Source organism: Anopheles arabiensis, chromosome 3, assembly GCF_016920715.1.
Source record: "Anopheles arabiensis isolate DONGOLA chromosome 3, AaraD3, whole genome shotgun sequence".
Taxonomy (NCBI): Eukaryota; Metazoa; Arthropoda; class Insecta; order Diptera; family Culicidae; genus Anopheles; species Anopheles arabiensis.
Window position 1 is genome coordinate 20,191,839 of NC_053518.1, and position 21,334 is coordinate 20,213,172.

At 50.6% G+C, this 21,334-nt stretch overlaps 3 protein-coding genes across 4 annotated transcripts; 2 read left to right on the forward strand and 1 right to left on the reverse strand.

Moving 5' to 3' along the window:
- Positions 1–1,623: 1,623 nt before the first annotated feature.
- On the forward strand, positions 1,624–9,295 carry LOC120902118 (cysteine sulfinic acid decarboxylase). The gene is made up of 4 exons (XM_040310630.1): positions 1,624–2,792; positions 6,149–6,305; positions 6,395–6,605; positions 8,234–9,295. Exons 1-4 carry the CDS (start codon positions 2,055–2,057, stop codon positions 8,832–8,834), a joined length of 1,707 nt encoding a protein of 568 aa, XP_040166564.1. The 5' UTR covers positions 1,624–2,054; the 3' UTR covers positions 8,835–9,295.
- A 77-nt stretch (positions 9,296–9,372) lies between these two features.
- On the reverse strand, positions 9,373–10,393 carry LOC120902119 (brain protein I3). The gene is made up of 2 exons (XM_040310631.1): positions 10,209–10,393; positions 9,373–10,116 (listed from the first exon to the last, which is right to left on the reverse strand). The coding sequence occupies exons 1-2, from the start codon at positions 10,282–10,284 to the stop codon at positions 9,683–9,685; spliced, it is 510 nt and encodes a 169-aa protein (XP_040166565.1). The 5' UTR covers positions 10,285–10,393; the 3' UTR covers positions 9,373–9,682.
- A 349-nt stretch (positions 10,394–10,742) lies between these two features.
- On the forward strand, positions 10,743–21,207 carry LOC120904747 (brefeldin A-inhibited guanine nucleotide-exchange protein 1). Of its 2 annotated transcripts, none has more exons than XM_040315025.1 (3): positions 10,743–11,879; positions 13,820–18,927; positions 19,003–21,207. In XM_040315025.1, exons 1-3 carry the CDS (start codon positions 11,618–11,620, stop codon positions 19,186–19,188), a joined length of 5,556 nt encoding a protein of 1,851 aa, XP_040170959.1. In that variant the 5' UTR covers positions 10,743–11,617; the 3' UTR covers positions 19,189–21,207. The 2 variants fall into 2 exon arrangements, with proteins under 2 accessions (XP_040170959.1, XP_040170960.1); XM_040315026.1 differs by lacking the exon at positions 10,743–11,879 and adding an exon at positions 13,548–13,730.
- The last annotated feature ends 127 nt before the right edge of the window (positions 21,208–21,334 follow it).

Sequence of the window (21,334 nt, forward strand, 5' to 3'; positions counted from 1 at the left end):
AATTAAAAAATGTCAATAAATAAATGCAGAAATAAATAAATACGTTACAAATACACTACGCCTCGTTAGGAAAACAAATTTATTAATTTGCTAATTTGCAATACAGCCAAATTTCCGTACAATCAGTGCGCAACAATCATTACGCCGATTTTACGCAAAACGTTAAGCGTGCCATGAATTAGTTAATCAAACGATAATTTAAACTCCCACCGTTAATAAGGATGTTCCAATTGACCGATCAAACGGTAACAATTTTTTTGCGACTCATGGAACCAAAAATAATAATACTAATAATAACTACAATTGCAAACATTAACTGACCAGCTTGTTCAACCTTCAGGAGCAATAGAAATAAAGAAGAAGCAAAAAATCAGCTCGCACATGTTTTATCACACAGTGGTACAGCTGTGCGTGCTTGAGATTGTGATAAAGAAGGAAATAATAATGTTTTTCCGATCCACGCACGCACAGCGAAATGAGGCGTAAAGAAGAAGCGGGAAGGCGCAGGCCGCGTGAGGCGCTATAAGTTCAAGGTAGAGCAGCACCAGCATTAATATGCGAAAGTGATGCTTTTCTAGCTCGGCCAAGCAAACGGCAAAACAATAACGACTTTTTCTACACCGTATCATTTGGCACCCGAGACTGACTGCCGCCTGACGATCGAGCGCTGATCTTCCGGGCAAACAAGCATAACACACAGACCACATGGGGCACGGCGGTCAGGTCGATATGGTTTAGCATAATTTTTTTTATTTTTATTTTTTGCACTCGCGATCACTCGAGGAAACGTTCTGCCAAGGACGAGTCCAAATAATGCACGCTGGTAAAGGAAGGGAGGTGATCATGCAGATGGATACATCCCCCCCACGCGCCTCAAACTCATTCATGTCTCTACCGGGAAGCGTTATTAGAAGTGGCTTGCGTAACGGTCAGGTAACAATTAAAACCCGTTTAAGTGTTTAGTTTAGTAAATAATCCCCCCCTTCACCAGGGAGTGACCCGTTGCTACCAGCAGCATCAAACATTGTATCGTGCACTCCTGTCGAAAGTTTTTGCTCCACATCTGCCAGCAAATGATCTTCGCACGAAAACGCTTTTTTTGCATCAATCGATCGTGCCCCGTACGCACCAGTTTACGTTCGATTCATTCATATTTTTTGCTGCTCAACTCCTCCTTCAACTAATTGCTCCATCGATTTACCAGCACAATGACAGGCGAACATCGCATGCACTAACCTCGCCGAATTGTGAACACGGTAGCGTGTTGCTCTGTGGCGCGCGCGCGCCCGTACGTCAAATCAAAACCACCGACACGTTCCGGTAGCGGTAGGGCGCGTGCCACTGCCACCCGTTCGCGCTACAACCAATTTCGCACATCGCCCAACGGGCGAGAGCACGCGCGTAGTCGTTCTGTAGTGCATGCCACCCCGTACGTTCTGTGTACTAGGGGACGCGAACCGAACGATCGGCCGACACACACACACGATCAACCTTCCGATCGCGCGCCCCGAACGGAAGGAGCCGAACGGCGGTTCGTCGGTTTGCTTTGCTGAGGGGTTTGATAATCCGGCCGCGAATGGGGCCGCCGTTGTAGATGCATTCGATATGCCCGCGATCGCATCACACACAAACACACGGGGTGGGAAGGCTAGGTAGCGAGAACCGGCCAGTACGCTTCATATATAAGAGCGCGCGCCAATGGACGAAGGAATTTAGTTTGAGCCTGACCGCTTCAAACGTTGCGCAGCAAGCAGCAGTGCGTGTGTGTGTGTATGTGTGTGCGAGAGAAAGAGTGCGTGTGCGTGCGTGTGTTTGTGTGCATTTCGTATACACTTCTTTGCACTCAGTGTCCATTATAGTTGGCAGCAGCCCGCAGGTGCAACGTAACCGCACACAGCATCCTTTCGCCCCACGTGCCCGTGTGTTGCGTGATTTTTGGAGCAGCTCAGCGAGAGTCAGGCGCCTCCACCAAGGAACAGTGTGACCAGGAACAGATACAGCAGGTTGATCATCCACATCATCAGTGCTACGCGAAAGCAAATAAAACACACAAAATGCCCGCCAACGGTGTGTGTAGTGTTGGGCTGGAGGTGATCGAGGACAATGCCACCTATGCCAGCGGCTCGGACAGTGCCGGCGTGTCGGAGGACGAGGACGTGCAGCAGCTGTTTGTCAGCGGTGCCGATCGGGTGACCAGTGTGCTGCCCAAGAAGTCGGACATCCGCAAAGCCTCCCAGGTGGACGAGCAGGCAGCAGCAGCAGCAGCAGCAGCAGCAGTGTCGGAGAAGCGGTACGCCAGCCTGCCGAACCGCGAGCAGCATCAGCAGTTTCTGACGCAGTTCCTGACCGAGGTGCTCAACTCGGCCGTATTCAATGCGACCGATCGGGCGAACAAGGTGCTGAACTGGGTCGATCCGGAGGAGCTGCAGCGGACGCTCGATCTCGCGCTGAAGGACGAGCCGGACACGCACGAGAAGCTGCTGGAGCTGACGCGCGCCACCATTCGCCATTCGGTCAAGACGGGCCATCCGTACTTTATGAATCAGCTGTTCTCGTCGGTCGATCCGTACGGGTTTGCGGGCCAGGTGCTGACCGATGCGCTCAACCCGAGCGTCTACACGTACGAGGTGTCGCCCGTGTTTGTGCTGATGGAGGAGGTGGTGCTGCGGGAAATGCGCACGATCGTCGGCTATCCGGATGGTGAGGGCGATGGAATTTTCGCGCCCGGTGGCTCGATGGCCAACGGGTACGCAATTAGCTGCGCTCGCCACAAGTTCATGCCCGACATTAAGGTAGGTTGCGATTAGAAAGGACACTAAATGTGGGAGGGCTTTTAACTTTACTGCTTATGAGTATGTGTTTGTGGAATGGGAAAATAAGAAGGACAATTTTACTTTTTGCTGTTTTACTGTGCCATATAAGAGAGCGTGTAATTACCAGTCTATTCCAATTATTGTACAGCAGTTAAGCATCTTCCAGTAAACCCCACACTGTGGCCACACTTATCGCTATTAAGATTAAGTACACAAATGTGCGCTGCAAAATTATCCTCAAACGGAATGTACTAACTGCAGCGCAAAATGGTTCTAGTGCCATTAGCATCACACTTTCATTTCGCACGTGTCGCACACCAAGCAATCCCTAGAACGTTCCCTTTCTACGAAACTATACGCCAGCTTGTCTGGCGGTTGTTTGCCGGCACTAGCGTGTGGCATCATCCTCATTCACAGCGCTCAACATTGGCACGAGTTATCTGTACGTAGCCATCTGCTGATGATGATGATTTAAATATAATTCCCGTCTGTCGCTTCGACCATCGATCGCGCCACCGGCAGTAGCTAAAGTGAAAGGGATGTTTGTGTGTGTCTCTGTGTGGTGCTAATATGGGGTTAATTGCAGGAACGAACTCAAGCTCCTTAAAATAGCCTGCCCACCCTACCCATCCAAACGGTGATGCACTCTGAAGCTGTAAAAAGGCTCCCCTTTCGCGTGTGTACCGGGCCCGATCCTCAAATAGTACACCAGAAGGCCAGAAGGCGCGAGAACTACCCCTTGCGATGTCCATGAAAGACATAAAAACCGACCAGAAGCTACCGACCCGCTCACTCATCCGACCATCCCCTTCCCCGAGGAATCCAATCAACCGTTAAAAAAGGGGAAGTGTTACTTCCTGCTACCTCGCTGCCAATCACACCGTGACATCTCTTTTACTGCGCCCAGTAGGCCTAGCTGGTGTTGTTGAATTTTATTTGCACCGTACGCCTCTTTGGCGGCGGAAAGGCTCTTGGCCCCTTAAACAGCCAATGATGACTTTGGCCCTGAACATTGGCTGTGTGTGTGTCCGTGCCCGATACATCGCGAAAACAGAACCTCTGTTATGGGGGGAGGAAACAGCAACAGGCGCTGAACTGTGCGCTCGCGATCACAAAATCCTGCCACGCGCGTGTTCTTGCGCACCGGCGGCGGCAACTGCCGAGGCTTTCGGCCGACACGCGCCACTTCCATCGATCAGTGAACTGTTTTTGTCAAGTGAAGGGTGGAGGTGGGCATGGCATTGACAAGCTAGCGGTGTTTGTGAAGGATCCATTTGACCTCCCGTCTTGAGGAAGAGGGAGTGTGTTAAACGACCAAAAACAAAAAAAGGCTCAACATTGCCATTTTCTGTCTCGCAAAGTGGTTTGAGCCGGTTTCTTCGATCTGTTTCCTCAAAATCATAAATTGGACACTTGTAAAATAAAACGACAACATTAAAAAGGGGCGCCAAGAGAACCCGTCCCATGCATATCAACCGAGATCTCGTCTGTTTACAAACAGTGCCTACGGGTGGAACAGGTTCTCTTTTTTTTTGGTTGGTTGATTGATATTCCGCGATCGTGGTGGTGATCGCTTTCGTGTGCCGTTATAATCACTTCTCGTGAAGGTTAGTTGGTTTTTGTTTGTTTTGGTCTCACTTTTATTCAATTTTTGCCACCTTTTTGTTTAATATTCATTCCATCTCTCATAGACGAGAGACGAGTGCAAGCGCTGTAGAGCATTCCTTCGATTCATTCTTCCTGCTTGCACAATCATGCAACAAAGGCAGAAGCTTTGTAAGAATTTTCCCATTAAACCTATAGACACAGGAACAAAAGACAGCAAACAACTCCATTCACGAGAGCTTGGAATTTCCATCCCCTCATGGAAGTACCCAGCCTTTCTCGAAAGATAAACGCGCCCCAGTACAAGGAAACTCCAAGCAAAATGGGGGAGTTATTGTACAAAGCGCAACGAGACAAGCAGACTACTGTGTGCGAGTGTGTGTACGGGGGGTAACCCCTATCCACCCATTAGTAGACGCTAATTATCGCTAATACTACGTCCGTATCAGATCGCTTAGTGATCGCGTTTGATTCATCAAATCCGCACGCTGTGATCACGCTATCGACAGCATGATCAATCATTATGTGATGTCAGATAGAGGTGCGAGAGAGAAAGAGAGAGAGGTGCTCACTTTGCATGCTAGCCACAGCCTTCTAGAGGGCACAATTGCATTAATGAGGTGGGAAATCTCCCCTTGTTGCACGTCACTGACAACCATTGCATATTGTTAGCAGAACCGATAGTAGGCCTTGACTCGATCGCTAATCTCATTGCGCTCGGTTGTCGCTTTCTACCTCTTTTCAACATTACACAATCTCGGTTGTAGATAAGCTTGGATTGAGCTGGATTTCTGAATAAAACAAACAAATCATGCACATTGACATTGGGTTTGTAAACTTTAACAGCGGTTTAAACTGAAATTAGCTTGTTGTGGAAATATAAGCGTCATCGAAAAGGTCATAACATAACACTACCGGCTAGACGAGACGGTCGTAATCTCAACAGCTGATTGATAAGCTGATTTACATCAAGCGTTCGATTACACCTACCGATAGTGTCAACTCAGTAAGAAAATTTGATATGAATTGGACATATTAGAGGATGATCCTGGGAGGAATAATGGCAGTCTTGTAACAAATTTGCTTGACAGCCTCTTTAAACTTGAACGACTTGTTGATCTAAAGTGATATTTTTATATTTTGTATGGTCTATGTACTAAGGATGACAACCTATGGCAATTTATTAAGCAACCAAGGACTTTTATGAGTTCTCGATCACTTGATCGAGTTCTTAGAAGTTTATAAACAATATAAACTATATGATAAATTAAAAGAATTCTACTAGACGAAGATCGTTCTTACGAGAGTTGAGTTAAAGACGCAATTTCAAATCCTTTGGGATAGGTTCCGCATATTCCGCAAGCTGTTCATAAGCTTAAAAGATTCCTACATGATAGATTGTCAGCGTTAATTAAGCCTTAATTGCATGCCACATGAATTCTTTGAAGTGGTAAAGCGAAAAGGTTAAATTACTCTGTAGAGTGTATGGCATTAGTAAAGTTCTTGATTGCTAATAAAATACTCATTAGATGCACTTGGTAGACTTGCTGTATCAAGTAGAATACTCAAACGGCTCTGTTTATTTGAAAGCTGAACTTTCCCTGATTATCATCGCACATATATGATCATCTGGCAACAGATTCGGATTGATCCTTTATCTATTTGTAATCGGTACCTATTGATGACTTCAACCAACATTCAATTTACTTATTATTTTTGCTTCTTTACAGACGAAAGGATTGCATGCTCTTCCCCGATTGGTGATCTTCACCTCGGAAGACGCACATTACTCCGTGAAGAAACTGGCGTCGTTCATGGGTATCGGTTCAGACAACGTCTACGCTATCAAGACCGACAACGTTGGCAAAATTCGTGTCGAGCATTTGGGTATGTTGGAAACAAACAAAAAACACCCGGCAAAAGGTGAACAACATCATTTACGATATTGATTCGAACGCATTGCTTCGTGTTTGCAGAAAGTGAAATCCTCCGTGCCAAATCCGAGGGAGCGCTCCCGTTCATGGTGTCGGCCACGGCGGGCACCACCGTAATTGGTGCGTTCGATCCACTGGAGCAGATTGCCGACCTGTGCGCCAAGTACAATCTCTGGATGCACGTGGATGCGGCCTGGGGCGGCGGTGCACTGATGTCCAAGAAGTATCGTACCCTGCTGAAGGGAATCGAAAGGTAAGCCTGCTTCTACCGCGTCACAAGCAACAACCGGAAGTGTGTACAGTGGTTGCGTTTGCGTGCTTCGAGTGCTTGGTTGTGATCTCGGGACGTGTTTATCCCTGTTTTGGGGGTAAAAAACACAGCCTGAAAACAGGTTTGCTACCGGCACAAGGAAGAATAGAACCATTCTTACTGGTTTTTGTTGTTGAGTTCTTGCTGATGATGTTGGGGGGTTGTGACCCACGTTGATGGACAGCACATTTCTTCCCCCTTGCTTCTTACAAGCTCTGTCTGCCGTACTGTACTGTCCAGCTGAACGAGGAAATGAATGTAGCTCGATCGAGTTGGAATGCTTCTGACACTGCCACACTACCACGTGGTTCCACTCTCGCCTCCACTGCGCGTAACCTTGCGCGTTTGGCGCGAGGAGGCGCAAAGGCGAGCTAAAAAGGGTTCTGCTTCATCTTGCACGGAGTTCTACTAAACAATGCATTCGAATGAGTGCTACCTGCATACCCCTTCTTACCCACCCGTGCGCTCGATCACAATAAAAGTTTCTTCATTTGGCCTTTACTTTCCGCACTGTACTTTGCGCGGCAAAGCTGCCAAGCCGGTGCGCGACCTTTGCGGCGGGAGGTGGTTTAGCGTGACACGATCAGGTTCGAGATCGGCACAGTTTTTTTAGTTTTTGTTTTTAATGATCAGTTACTAATCGATCGATCGACAATTGGTGCTGCTACTTGATGATTATACTTTCATGACACAATTGCTGCCGCTCTCAGCTTTGTGACAGCGAAGAAATCTGTACAGCGATCGCCCCTGCCTTCCTCTTTATTTCCGGCTCCATGCACCTGACCCATGTGTCCTCCATACGATCACTTGATTTTAAACTCAAGCAAAGCAAAAAAGGCCCAAGCATCGGAACAAATGCATGCAATAATTGCCCGGCAAAGTGATTAACTCCCCAGACCGCACGGAAAGAGACGGTGCTGCTCGATCGATCGCTTGTTTGGGGTCAATTTTCCGGCGAGTGGGAAATATAATTCGCACCGTCACTCGCCTCATTAGCTACCTACGTGGTGGCTACGGTTTTGGGGGCCTGGTACACTTACAGCACACGTTTGGCTTATTGCACTTTATGCCAACGACATTGGCCCAAAAGATCTGTCTACTACCGGTCCGGTTTTGCTGTAGCGGTGTAGTTAATCGCTCACAGCCGCCCCTCCTAACATCACAAGCTGCCCCCGGGGGCCCTGAAGGTAGCTATTTCTTGGTACTGGGGGCCGCCTTCACAACCGTGCCATGCTGCACAGTAAGGCCAATGTCAATGGCACGGCACGGTGAAAATGGACGCATCCTTGATCTGTGGCGGTCGCACATTGGCACATTGGTGGGGCGAGGTATAGGCAAAAACCAGAGCTAAACCGGCTAACCGTAACGCGACTGTGGGTCATGTCGGCGTGGCTAGTTGGGCTTTCATAGGGGGCGGGGTGGATAAAACATTGAATGAAATCGTTTTTGGAGGCCGTTAACCGTGCAGCACGGTGCAGCGTTTGAATGAAAAGTTTGATAAAATGTCTCCAATTGCTTCTCGTACGTATCCAATTAACTCAGTTCCGATCTCACTTCCTGACATTTTGCAGATCCGATTCAGTGACCTGGAATCCGCACAAGCTGCTGGCCGCACCGCAGCAGTGCTCCACGCTGCTGACCCGCCACCGCAACATCCTGGCGGAGGCGCACTCGACCAACGCGACCTACCTGTTCCAGAAGGACAAGTTCTACGACACGCGGTACGACACCGGCGACAAGCACATCCAGTGCGGCCGGCGGGCCGACGTGCTCAAGTTTTGGTTCATGTGGCGGGCCAAGGGTACGGCCGGGTTCGAGGCCCACATCGACAAGGTGTTCGAGAACGCGGAACACTTTACCAGCAGTATTAAGGCGCGGCCCGGCTTCGAGATGGTGATCGAGCAGCCGGAGTGCACCAACGTCTGCTTCTGGTACGTGCCGCCGGGGCTGCGCGGGGTGCCGCGCGACTCGGCCGAGTACCGGGACCGGCTGCACAAGGTCGCACCGAAGGTGAAGGAGCGCATGATGAAGGACGGCTCGATGATGATCACGTACCAGCCGATCCACGACAAGCCCAACTTTTTCCGGCTGGTGCTGCAGAACTCGTCGCTCGACAAGTCGGACATGAACTACATCATCGACGAGATTGAGCGATTGGGCAAGGATTTGTAGGGCCGCGGGTGTGTGTGTGAGTGTGTGTCCGTGCTCGGGCGAATTCCTTGTTGTTTTTTTTCTCTCCCCCCTGTTGCTTAACTTATTTTCCACCCCGTTTCTTTATCGCGTACAGATGTATTTATTGAAAGCATTCGTTTACTAGCTAGGAGCTAGGAGGGTAAAATTTACAACAAAAAAAGGGAAGGCAAAACACAAACGAATTGAATGTAACGGTCACCTTCTTTCCGAAATGGTGCAAGAATTTGAACGGGAGAAGGCAAAACAAAACAAAACAAAAATACATCGCAAGGTGCACCCTGGTAGAGGAGATATGGTGGATGCGATAGTGGATAGTGAAGAGACACGGTACAAGTGGAATAGCATGCACGTCCATAATGGGGGTGATGTTGTTCGCTTAAGATTACTTATTTGTGCTAGAAGTGTAAGCATGTTCCAATATATATGACTATTTTTATCAATGTGTCGTTTTAAAAAGGAATTTTCTTCTTGATATAATATCACATTTAATTCTTCAAACCGAAGCGCTGCGGAAATGTTTAAAGGGTGATTATAGTTCATTTATTTTCTCGTTCTTTCGTCCATTTTTTTGTTTGTCTTTCAATAATAATAAGTGTGGATTACAATGAATAGCATCTGAAAACACACAGAAAACATTGTAAATTATACAAGGTACCATTTCCTTTCCTCATTTCTCTTCCTCTCCAGCTCTCGCTTCCTGATATCTGTGTGTGAGATTATATCATCCTATCTAATGGTTCAGTATCACATACCGTTAGCTAGTACCAATTCCGTGCGTGGGAAATGGTTGGCATACATGATTCGATCCGTTCCCTACCCACCCTGCCTTAGAACTGTACGCCACAGTTCGTGCAGCGCCGATTGCGCAGCGCCAGACAGGCCAGTATGCCCAGTGGGAAGAAGAAGATGGCACAGAATATTCCCAGACAGGAATAGTCGTCCTCCAGCATGCCGATGCGGCACACCGGGCACCCGTTCACGACAATGATCTGGTGGTTGATGATTTCCGCCCGCTGGGGCGGCACGGTTTGTATGGTTACCTGCGGTACGATCGGTACCGGGCCCTTGTTTCCACCGTCCATGGTGCCGTAATACGGAACCGATCCGGCCATCGGCGTCACGTACGTATGGGTGGTCGCGATGGGTTGCTGCTGAACGTACTCCTGTCTTGGGTAGGAAGCCGACGGGGCTGCTGAAGCCGCAGAAGCAGCTACTGTGGGTGGAGCGGAAGGCTGTGCTCCGCCGTTCCCGTTACCCGTTGCTGCAAAAAAAGAAAGAAAGATGAGTAATGTTTTCGCAACGGGGGGAGGTGGATTGCTGTTTTGGTATGGAAGTGGATCTTGCTCTCTTTACCATAGTTCGAATGATAGCTATCCGCTATGACTTGATCGTACGATGGCGGCTCGTTGGAATACTTTTGCGAAGCCATTACGAGGAAATACGCACAATACTTGATTATTTCTTTTTAGCACCCCGAAACAATAAGCTCGCACAACTTCACTGGAAATTAGCTTCTGTGTGTGAGTGTGTGTCAATGTTTACAAGAGGGCGATGAATCAGCTGTCAACCAGCGATTCCAAAATAAACGCATACGTCAGATGTATAAACCGTGTACAGTTTTAGTACAAACATTTGATGTACAAATTGTATCGGAATTTTTGGAAAACTTGGAATATTGGATTGATATTGTTACATAATTTTAGATCAATCTGTTTCTGTTTATTTTTACACACATCAATAAACTCATTTCAATTGAAAAGTAAGAATAAATTTCTCTTTTTGTTTTGTGTATTTGATACCCCTGTATTGCCCATCACTACCAATCGCTGTCGATTTTAGAACAAACAGCCCGTACTAAAACCACCCGAGCTGTCAACGTGACGTGCCAAATAATCAAAAAATAATGAGAGAAAAAAAGTTTGTGAAAAATTGCCACCGTAATCGAGAACGAGAGACCCGTAAATTGGTCCGAAAATTGTATCATTCGTGCGTGTGTTTTTACCCGTAAATGCTACGCCATACAGCGTGGCAGTGTGTTGTGCGATTAGCCTATTAGTGTAGCGATTAGCGAAGCAGGAAAAGCTGGTGAAAGTTGTGCGTGTCGTAGGCAGCGAACAGAAACGCAGACGTGTTGGGTTCTGCCGTGCCGTCTGCTGGACGTCTTGCCACACTGCACTTCGGGTCACTCCCATATTCCCCGTTGCACCTGACCGGAGCTGCACCGCCGTCTGCAGAGATCGGATCGGATTACCCCCCACCCCTTTCTTTGCCAAGTGTCCAACTAGCGTCATTTCCACACGAAGCATCCGTCCAACAAAAAAAAACCTTAACACGTATGACGACGATTGTCCGATTGTTTGACGACGGGTGAATCAAACTCCCAGCTGGGGTAACAACACGGGGGGCGATGGCGAATGATGGGGAGGGTTTGATACGTTTGCTAAGATGAACCATTGATACCATCCGAAAGAGACGGACTAAAGGTAAAGTAGGTGAGTCTAGCCGGTGGTACGATTCGGAAATCGGAGCGAAGGTTAACATCGTCCTCGACGTCGTGGTATTACACAGCTCGTAAAAGTGTCTGTGGGTTGAAAGGCACCATCAACCAAAACGAAGAAAAACAGCGAACATCCGGTGTGTTTGTGAGTGAGTGTGTTTGATGCATACAGTAGCGTCCGGGCGTTTCAGGGGGTAAAGTAAGTGCTATCGAGGTGCGAGGACACACACCACCACCACCGATCGGCCCTAAACGGAACGGAACTATGCAAACTGTGGCCGGCGGTGGAGCAAACACGACCAACACTAGCAGCAGCAGCAGCAACACGACGAAGGGACCGAGCGGCACGACAGGTCCGTCGGTGGCCACCAGCACCAACAGTAGCGGAACGACGACGAAGGCGACGACGGTAACGACAAAAACGAAAGAAATGTTCATCCTACGAGCGCTCGAGAAGATCCTGAGCGATAAGGACATCAAGCGGTCACACCATCTGCAGCTGAAGCGGGCCTGCGATGTGGCACTCGGTAAGCATGCTTGGCCGATGATTAATATTCCCTAAATATTGCGTTATTTGCGTTCACTGTAGATCCCCCCCCCCTCGCTGTCTTGTTACGTTAACGTGTCTGCTGATAAGCCCGGTAACTAGTTCGAGCATGTCGTTTAGCCGGGGTTTTGAAGTGCGTTCGGAGCCAAAGAACCCTTTTACCCCCTTATTATTGATTATCTGTTGGTTACGTTTTTTCCCTCCTTCGGTTCCTCTTTTCGATTCCATTTGTTAGCACATTTATTACTTTCCCTTTCCCGTGCCATCATCGTCTTGAGGCGCCCTTTCCCGAAAGTGCATTCCACCAGCAGGAAGGAACTGACGGTGGAAGGTCACTCAGAGCCTTTGCCTTGTGCAACGAGCGCCACCCGAACCATGTCACGCGTCTTCGTACGCGTATAATTGCCCGCACGGAAAAGCGAATACGTGCTGACAGCGGTCGGAGAAGTCCGGGGAACAAAACCGGGAGGAACAAATGTGTAAAGTGAGAAAAAATCAATAACACTTAAGTAACCTACTTGAAAGAGGGCACCACCAGTACCGTTTTTTCCGTAGGCTACTATGATGTACGACGTACGATGAGGGGGGATACTGGTACGAAAGCACAAGTAACACACGCGCGCTCGCCTGGTCGTAGGTAATTGTCGCCTATAGGCTTCGTCGTCCTTACGTGTTGTCGATCTTGCTCTTCGGGGAGAGGTTGTTGAATGAATGGGGTTTTGATTGAATTAATTATGCGAAAGATTGAAAATTATGCATTGATTCGATTTTTGTTGAAAAGAACAGTTTAGGGTTGAAAAGTTGTTTTATAATTTTCTTCTTTCAATTATACATAGCTTGAAATGTACTTAAACTTCAATTGTATGGACGTTTGGAATTTATAACTTTGTTATAGATATAAAGATTGTTATTCATTTTGTATAATTTTCAAAAATAAGTTTTTCTTTTTTCTCAGTAACCCTTATCGAATATGGGTAAATTTAGCTTTTAAATATATTAAAATAATTGTTTCACAATTTTTGTGTAAATAATTTTATTCGCACGTACGGACATACGGTCCACACAGACAAAATTTCAAATCAATGCGGCTGACCTAATTACACAAAATCAGTTCAGCATATGCTTATCATCAGGATTGTGTATGTAACATATGTTTCTATTGAATCATGCTAAAATTACCATTTCAGTTACCACTAATTTGTTGGTTTAATTTTCCCTTAAAATGTTGCTAATAACGCTTCACACAATTAAACAATCCTGCATGCTGGTTCATAAATTACCCCAGCATAACAACATAAGAGGTGAAAGAGTCAATAAGAGAATGGGAAGAGGGAGGGAATGACGGACTCTGTCCCAAATTACCAATACCTTCAAAAGCCCCCCCCCCCACCTGCCCCATAATCTCTGCGTTCGCCAGGTGACAAACATTGTTAAACTCTTCACAAACAGCCCGAAGAGAGGGAAGGGTTTTTATACAAGCGCAGAGAGATAACACGCTCGCTGTGTGTGCGCCCCGGGATTGTGCAACGCGAGAGAAGTGTACTTGCCATAGACAACTTGTATCCCGAAGGGAACGAAGCCTCGTGTCACCCTAAGTACCATCGGTTGTGCTTTACTCTTCCTCCCTGTTGTGTGCGCAATTGTTTTCTTTCACAAATTCAGCCGAGCCGAGCAAATGATAAGCAGCAGGGTACGGGTTTTTAGTCATCACTCAATCGTCACTGATAGCAGCAGGACGGTGGTTTGTTCGATTCTGTCGCCAAAGCGATGGATGAAGTGTATCTGAATGTGTTCCAGCGCATAGAAGACTATTGGGGATTCGGGGCGAAAGGTCTCTTTTGCAGTAAAAGGTGTAATGTTTCCCCCAATTTACCATTCTAATAAACATTTTTTCCTTCATTGTTTGCCCCCTCTCTACAGAGGACATCAAGGAGGAGCTGAAACAGGCGGGGCACACAGACACCAATGGCGAAACGCCCGTTCCGTCGGCGGCGCTGCCCCTGCCGAAGAACGACTCCGGCAACATCATCAACGCGGAGAAGTACTTTCTGCCGTTCGAGCTCGCCTGCCAGAGCCGCACGCCGCGCATCGTCGTGACGGCGCTCGACTGCTTGCAGAAGCTGATCGCCTACGGTCACCTGACCGGCAACATTCCCGACTCGTCCAATCCGGGCAAGTTTCTGATCGACCGGATCGTCACGACCATATGCAACTGCTTCATGGGCCCGCAGACGGACGAGGGTGTGCAGCTGCAGATCATCAAGGCGCTGCTGACGGTCGTCACCTCGCAGCACGTGGAGGTGCACGAGGGCACGGTGCTGCAGGGCGTGCGGACGTGCTACGACATCTATCTGTCGAGCAAGAATCTGATCAACCAAACGACGGCCCGGGCCACGCTCACCCAGATGCTGAATGTGATCTTCACGCGCATGGAACATCAAGCATTCGAAGCGATCGCGGCGGCAAACTCGTCCGCTGGTGCGGCCGTTGGGAGCAACAGCAGTGCGACGCTGCAGGGAGCGTCACCGAACGTCAGTGCGACGGGCGCAACTGTCGGACCGGACGAATCTCCCACCAAACCGGCCGAGGAGAAGCATCCCGACTACGACGCGGTACGGGCGATCGTGGAGGAAATCGTGGACAGTGTGATAGCGCAAGCGGCGGCTGCTAACGGTGCACAGGAGTCGGAACACACCGTCGACGGTGTGGGACTGACGAGCAGTGTAAGCGAGCCGGCTATAAACCACCACGAAACGAGCGAAACGGCCAGCATCGGGGGCATCTCGAACGGGGGTACCGATACGACCTCCATCGCACGTGTGCCGTCCCAGGAAAGCATGGAGGTGACGAGCGAGAACGACAGCATCGTGACGGCCAAGTTTACGCACATCCTGCAGAAGGACGCCTTTCTGGTGTTTCGAGCGCTGTGCAAGCTGTCGATGAAACCGCTCCCCGAGGGCCACCCCGATCCGAAGTCGCACGAGCTGCGGTCGAAGATTCTTTCCCTCCATCTGCTGCTGTCGATCCTGCAGAACGCCGGGCCGGTGTTTCGCTCGAACGAAATGTTCATCATGGCGATCAAGCAGTACCTGTGCGTGGCACTGTCGAAGAATGGGGGCAGTGCCGTGCCGGAGGTGTTCGAGCTGTCGCTCTCGATCTTCGTCGCGCTGCTGTCCAACTTTAAGACGCACCTGAAGAAGCAGATTGAGGTGTTTTTCAAGGAAATTTTCCTTAACATTCTCGAGGCGCCCAGCTCGTCCTTCGAGCACAAGTGGATGGTGATCCAGGCGCTGACGCGCATCTGTGCGGATGCGCAAAGCGTGGTCGACATCTACGTCAACTACGACTGCGACTTTTCCGCCGCCAATCTGTTCGAGCGGCTGGTGAACGATCTGTCCAAGATCGGACAGGGCCGGCAGGCGCTCGAGCTCGGCACGTCCGTCAATCAGGAGAAATCGATGCGCATCCGCGGGCTGGAATGTTTGGTTTCGATCCTGAAGTGTATGGTGGAGTGGAGCAAGGATCTGTACGTGAATCCCAACTCGCAAACCACGCTCGGCGACCCGCCGTCGGGCGGTATCGGAGCCGTGGAGCGGAAGGGCAGCTCGCTGAACACGAGTGTCGGCTCGCCCGTCGATGAACCGTCGGCCCACGAGATGGCACTGAAATCGCACGGTGGTTCGAGCGTGAGCATCAACTCGCTGGGCAGCACCAACACCTCCGGCGGCAATCGCGAGGTGCTCGACCTGCCCGAAGAGCTGGAAGAGCGCAAGCAGCGCAAGGAGGTGATGGAGACGGGCATCGACATGTTCAACCGGAAGCCGAAGAAGGGCATTGCGTTTCTGCAGGAGCGCGGCCTGCTCGGCACGACCGTGGAGGATGTGGCCCGGTGGCTGCACGAGGACGAGCGGCTAGACAAAACGCAGATCGGCGACTATCTGGGGGAGAACGACGAGCAGAGCAAGTCGGTGATGTGCGGGTACATCGACGCGATGAACTTTGCCGAGCTGGACATCGTGGCGGCGCTGCGCTACTTCCTCGAGGGCTTCCGGTTGCCGGGCGAGGCGCAGAAGATCGACCGGCTGATGGAGAAGTTCGCGTCGCGGTACTGCGACTGCAACCCGAACAACACGCTCTTCGCCAGCGCCGACACGGTGTACGTGCTGGCGTTCTCTGTGATAATGCTGACGACGGATCTGCACTCGCCGCAGGTGAAGCACAAGATGACCAAGGAGCAGTACATCAAGATGAACCGGGGCATCAGCGACAACAAGGATCTGCCGGAGGAGTACCTGTCGCAGATCTACGACGAGATAGCGGGGCACGAGATCAAGATGAAGAACACGGTCGCGAACAAACCGGCCGGCAAGCAGATCATCGTGAACGAGAAGAAGCGCAAGCTGCTGTGGAACCTGGAGATGGAGGCGCTCTCGACGACGGCCAAAAATCTGATGGAATCGGTATCGCACGTGAAGGCGTCCTTTACCTCGGCGAAGCATCTGGAACACGTGCGGCCGATGTTCAAGATGGCGTGGACCTCCTTTCTGGCCGCGTTCTCCGTCGGGCTGCAGGACTGTGACGATCCGGAAATCGCGTCGCTCTGCCTCGATGGCATCCGGTGCGCGGTGCGCATTGCGTGCATCTTTCACATGAGCCTGGAGCGCGACGCGTACGTGCAGGCACTGGCCCGCTTCACGCTGCTGACCGCCAACTCGCCGATCAACGAGATGAAGGCGAAAAACATCGACACGATCAAGACGCTCATCATGGTGGCGCACACGGACGGCAACTATCTCGGCTCGAGCTGGCTGGACATCGTGAAGTGCATCTCGCACCTGGAGCTGGCCCAGCTGATCGGCACCGGCGTACGGCCGGAATTCCTGTCCGGCCCTGCATCGCACCGGGACACACTGGACCCGAGCGCGAAAGAGCACATTGGCGAGACGAGCTCGCAGAGCATCGTCGTCGCGGTCGATCGCATCTTTACCGGCTCGATCCGGCTCGACGGTGACGCGATCGTGGACTTTGTCAAGGCGCTCTGCCAGGTGTCGCTGGACGAGCTGACGCGCCCGCAGCCGCGCATGTTCTCGCTGCAGAAGATAGTGGAGATTTCGTACTACAACATGGGGCGCATCCGGCTGCAGTGGTCCCGCATCTGGCAGATACTGGGCGAGCACTTTAACGCGGTCGGCTGCAACACGAACGAGGAGATTGCGTTCTTTGCCCTCGACTCGCTGCGCCAGCTGTCGATGAAGTTCATCGAGAAGGGCGAGTTCACGAACTTCCGCTTCCAGAAGGACTTCCTGCGCCCGTTCGAGCACATCATGAAGAAGAACAACTCGCCCGCGATCCGCGACATGGTGGTGCGGTGCGTGGCGCAGATGGTCAACTCCCAGGCGCACAACATCAAGTCGGGCTGGAAGAACATCTTCTCCGTGTTCCATCTGGCGGCGGGCGACCACGACGAGGCGATCGTCGAGCTGGCCTTCCTGACGACGGGCAAGATCATTACCGAGCTGTACCAGAGCCAGTTCCACATCATGATCGACTCGTTCCAGGACGCGGTCAAGTGCCTGTCGGAGTTCGCGTGCAACGCGCGCTTCCCCGACACGAGCATGGAGGCGATCCGGCTGGTGCGGACGTGCGCCATCTGCGTGAACGATTCGCCCAACCTGTTCGCCGAGCACGCCGGCATGGAGAACGACGTGTCGGTGCCGGAGGAGGACCGGGTGTGGGTGCGCGGCTGGTTCCCGATGCTGTTCTCGCTGTCGTGCGTGGTGAACCGCTGCAAGCTGGACGTGCGGACGCGCGGCCTCACCGTCCTGTTCGAGATCGTGAAGACGCACGGCGACGCGTTCCGGGCGAACTGGTGGCGCGATCTGTTCAACGTGCTGTTCCGCATCTTCGACAACATGAAGCTGCCCGAGCACCAGCCGGAGAAGGCCGAATGGATGACGACCACGTGCAATCACGCGCTGTACGCGATCATCGACGTGTTTACGCAGTACTTCGACGTGCTCGGGCCGATGCTGCTGGCCGATCTGTACTGCCAGCTGCACTGGTGCGTGCAGCAGAACAACGAGCAGCTGGCCCGCTCCGGCACGAACTGTCTGGAGAATCTGGTCATCTCGAACGGGCTGAAGTTTAGCGAGGACACGTGGAGCAAGACGTGCCAGTGCATGCTGGACATCTTCAACAGCACGCTACCGAACGAGCTGCTCACCTGGAAGCCGGACCCGCTGCCACAATCGATCGGTGGTGGTGGTGGTGTGCAAACAAACCAAGCCGCATCGCCACGTGTGCAGGAGAATGGAGACCTGCCCCGGCACGGCATTCTAAAGCGCTCCGGTTCGCAACATTCCATGCACGGGCAGGACGGCCATGGAGGAGCAGGTGAGCAGGGCGGTGTGACGGCAGGCATTGCCGCCAACACGTCCGTCCTCTTCTCCAACCTGCTGATCAAATGCGTCGTCCAGCTCGAGCTGATACAAACGATCGACAATATCGTATTCTTTCCGGCCACATCGCGCAAGGAGGATGCGGAAACGCTCGCCCAGGCAACGGCGGAGCTGAGCGCGATCCACCAGCAGCACGCCTCGTCCTACCCTTCCTCCCTGTCCGGCGAGGAGTGCCAGCGGGAGGAGCAGGGCATGTACAGCTACCTGAACACGCCGCACCTGCTGCAGCTGGTGGACTGCTTGCTGCAGAGCCACCGGTTCGCCAAGCAATTCAACTCGAACAACGACCAGCGGACGGTGCTGTGGAAGGCCGGCTTCAAGGGTTCGCTCAAGCCGAACCTGCTGAAGCAGGAAACGCAATCGCTCGCCTGCGTGCTGCGCATACTGTTCAAGATGTACAGCGACGAGAACCGGCGGCGCGACTGGCAGGACATCGAGAAGCGGCTGATCGGCGTGTGTACGGAGGCGCTCGATTACTTCCTCTCGCTGCCGAGCGAACCGCACCGGGACGCGTGGACCTCGCTGCTGCTGCTGGTAATGACACGGTTGCTGAAAATGTCGGACGCGAGGGTAAGTTTGGCGTTGAGAAACTCAAATCCACTGTACCGAACCGCTGATGGATCGTGTTCTTTATTTCCGTTCCAGTTTGCGGCCCACATCGCCAGCTATTACGTGTTTCTGTGCGATCTAACGTGCGTGGATCTGAAGCCGGAACTGCGGACCGTGCTGCGGCGCGTGTTTCTCCGCATTAGCCCAGTGTTTGGAATCTCCAGTGCCAGTGCGTCCGGTGCGAACGGCAACAATAGCACCGTGCCGATGGCAGCTACCTAGTATCGGCGGCACGGTTCAGTCAGCCGCACTACCACCGCAGCACCGCACCATCAGCAGTGGCAGTACTACGCATCGCCGCCAGTGCTGTACCACCAACAATACCGCGCCGGTTATTTCACACCGTCGTCCGCCGGCGGCTGCCAGTGTTATCGTTGGCGTGCGCTAGCGCTCAGTGGCCAAAACGGTGGCCACTTGCGCTCCTTCCCGTCCTCGCCGGAGCGACAGTGCGGTGGTGGTGGTGGCAGCAGTCGGACGGCTTACCAACGGCGGGCTTCAACGGCGGGTGTGTTGGGCGCGTTCAGCATCGGTGGCTCGAGGGCGGCGGGACACCACCCGGCAGCGGTGCGCAGTAGCAATAGAGGCAACAGTAGCAGCAATAGCAATAGCATCAAAAATATCATTCACACTACCTCTAGCAATAATGGCAGCGATCGTGTCCGTCGCTCTTCCGGTGCGGCTGCTGCACCTTCACCGGCACCGCGTTTTACATCGCTTGTTTCGTCCTTCACACGGCGCTCTGTTCCCACTTCCGCTTCCCGTTCTTCTTCGCCTTTTAATTCAGGTTCACCTTATTCGGTGAATGCAACTAACCCTACCATCGCTGGTAGGACGGCAGGGACAGGGCGTAAGAACAGTTCCCCGTGGACGAAAAATCGGATCCTGTAGTGTGAGAAACGATCAGCGAATCGATGCACTTAGTGCACCTTTTTATTGCAACTCCACGCAATGCACGGGATTCCAGCACGCTGCATCAAGCGAGAAAACATTTCCCCGTTGATTGAAATTTTTTAGAAGAAAAAACAAACTAATCCAAAGATTGTGATGCAATTCCTCCCGGCCCGAAATGAAGATCGCAAACCAGAAAGACGGCTTGAAAGCTTTCCAACGTAGAGGTACTGTGTGTATGTGTCTTATCTTATGTTCACCACTTTCATAATTTTAGAACAGGCTGTATCTTCTGTTTTTTTTTTTACTACTTGCATGACAGGCCTCTGCAAACACATAATTAGATCCGATTAGAACGATGCTCTGCTAGTAAGAGGAAGAGGAAAACGGTTGTCTTTTGTACATAGCTAAAAAGGAGGATAGAATACTTTAACGAAATTAACACACCACACTCGGTTGCTGTTTGCTTTATGAGAGCAAATTATACCTTTTCTGCACCTTCGAAAGCAATTTTGGGTAGACTGGGAGAGCGTAACATACGCAAACGTCACACGGCGGGATATCTTAGTAAAGGGTTGTCCCGTGTGTTGCGATGTGTAGTACGAAAGAAAAGAAACTCAAAATAGGAAACGGAACGCAGTGTCGTCGCAAAAGTAACATTATTTAATCAGTAAAGTTAGAGAACAAAACAAAAACAGATAGAAATTAAATGAAATAGAACAGATAGCAAGAAATGATGATTAAAAAAACAACAAACAAACAAATAATTAAACAAAAACAGGCACAACTCTTCAAACGGTTGTGTGTGTATGGTTAATGCATAGATAAAAACGAAGCAAAAAGAAGCATACTAAACTAGCAAATCGCTTTTGTAAACAGGAATACACGGCCGCGCGCGCCGCGACGGATGAGATTTCAGTGCAATCGGAACAGTTTTTTTGGTGGAAATAGAATCAAATCCTACTAAGGGGCTTACTACATATAGTATAGAAGGGGGGGAGAGTGTTGATTCGACATCCGGTTCCGTCAGTTTGATCGATTTGAGTGTGTGCACCGTGTACGTGTTTCGGTTGATAGGAATTATGTTACATTTTGGCATTTCCAAGCACTCGGCACGAGCTCTAAGATGGGATTGGTCCAGCAATATGTAGAGCAAACAACACAAAAACATAAGACAAATGAATGATGTACGTTGGTAGCATTATACTCTGTGATCGATGCCGAGGCAAAAACAAAAAGAAAAAACGTACTGCAGTGAAGCGTCGATATATAGAAGGTGATAAACTAATCATTTATTTGTTATGTGAAATTATTATCGAAAGAGAATATACAGTATATATAGAGTATAATGTATACTAACGAAATGCATATGACTAAAACAACAAATGGTGTAGGTTTGGAGGTTAATTTTATTTATTCATCGGATTTGGTTGAAGCGAGAGAGCACTAAAATGCTCGGGAAAAAGGAAATGTGGAACTT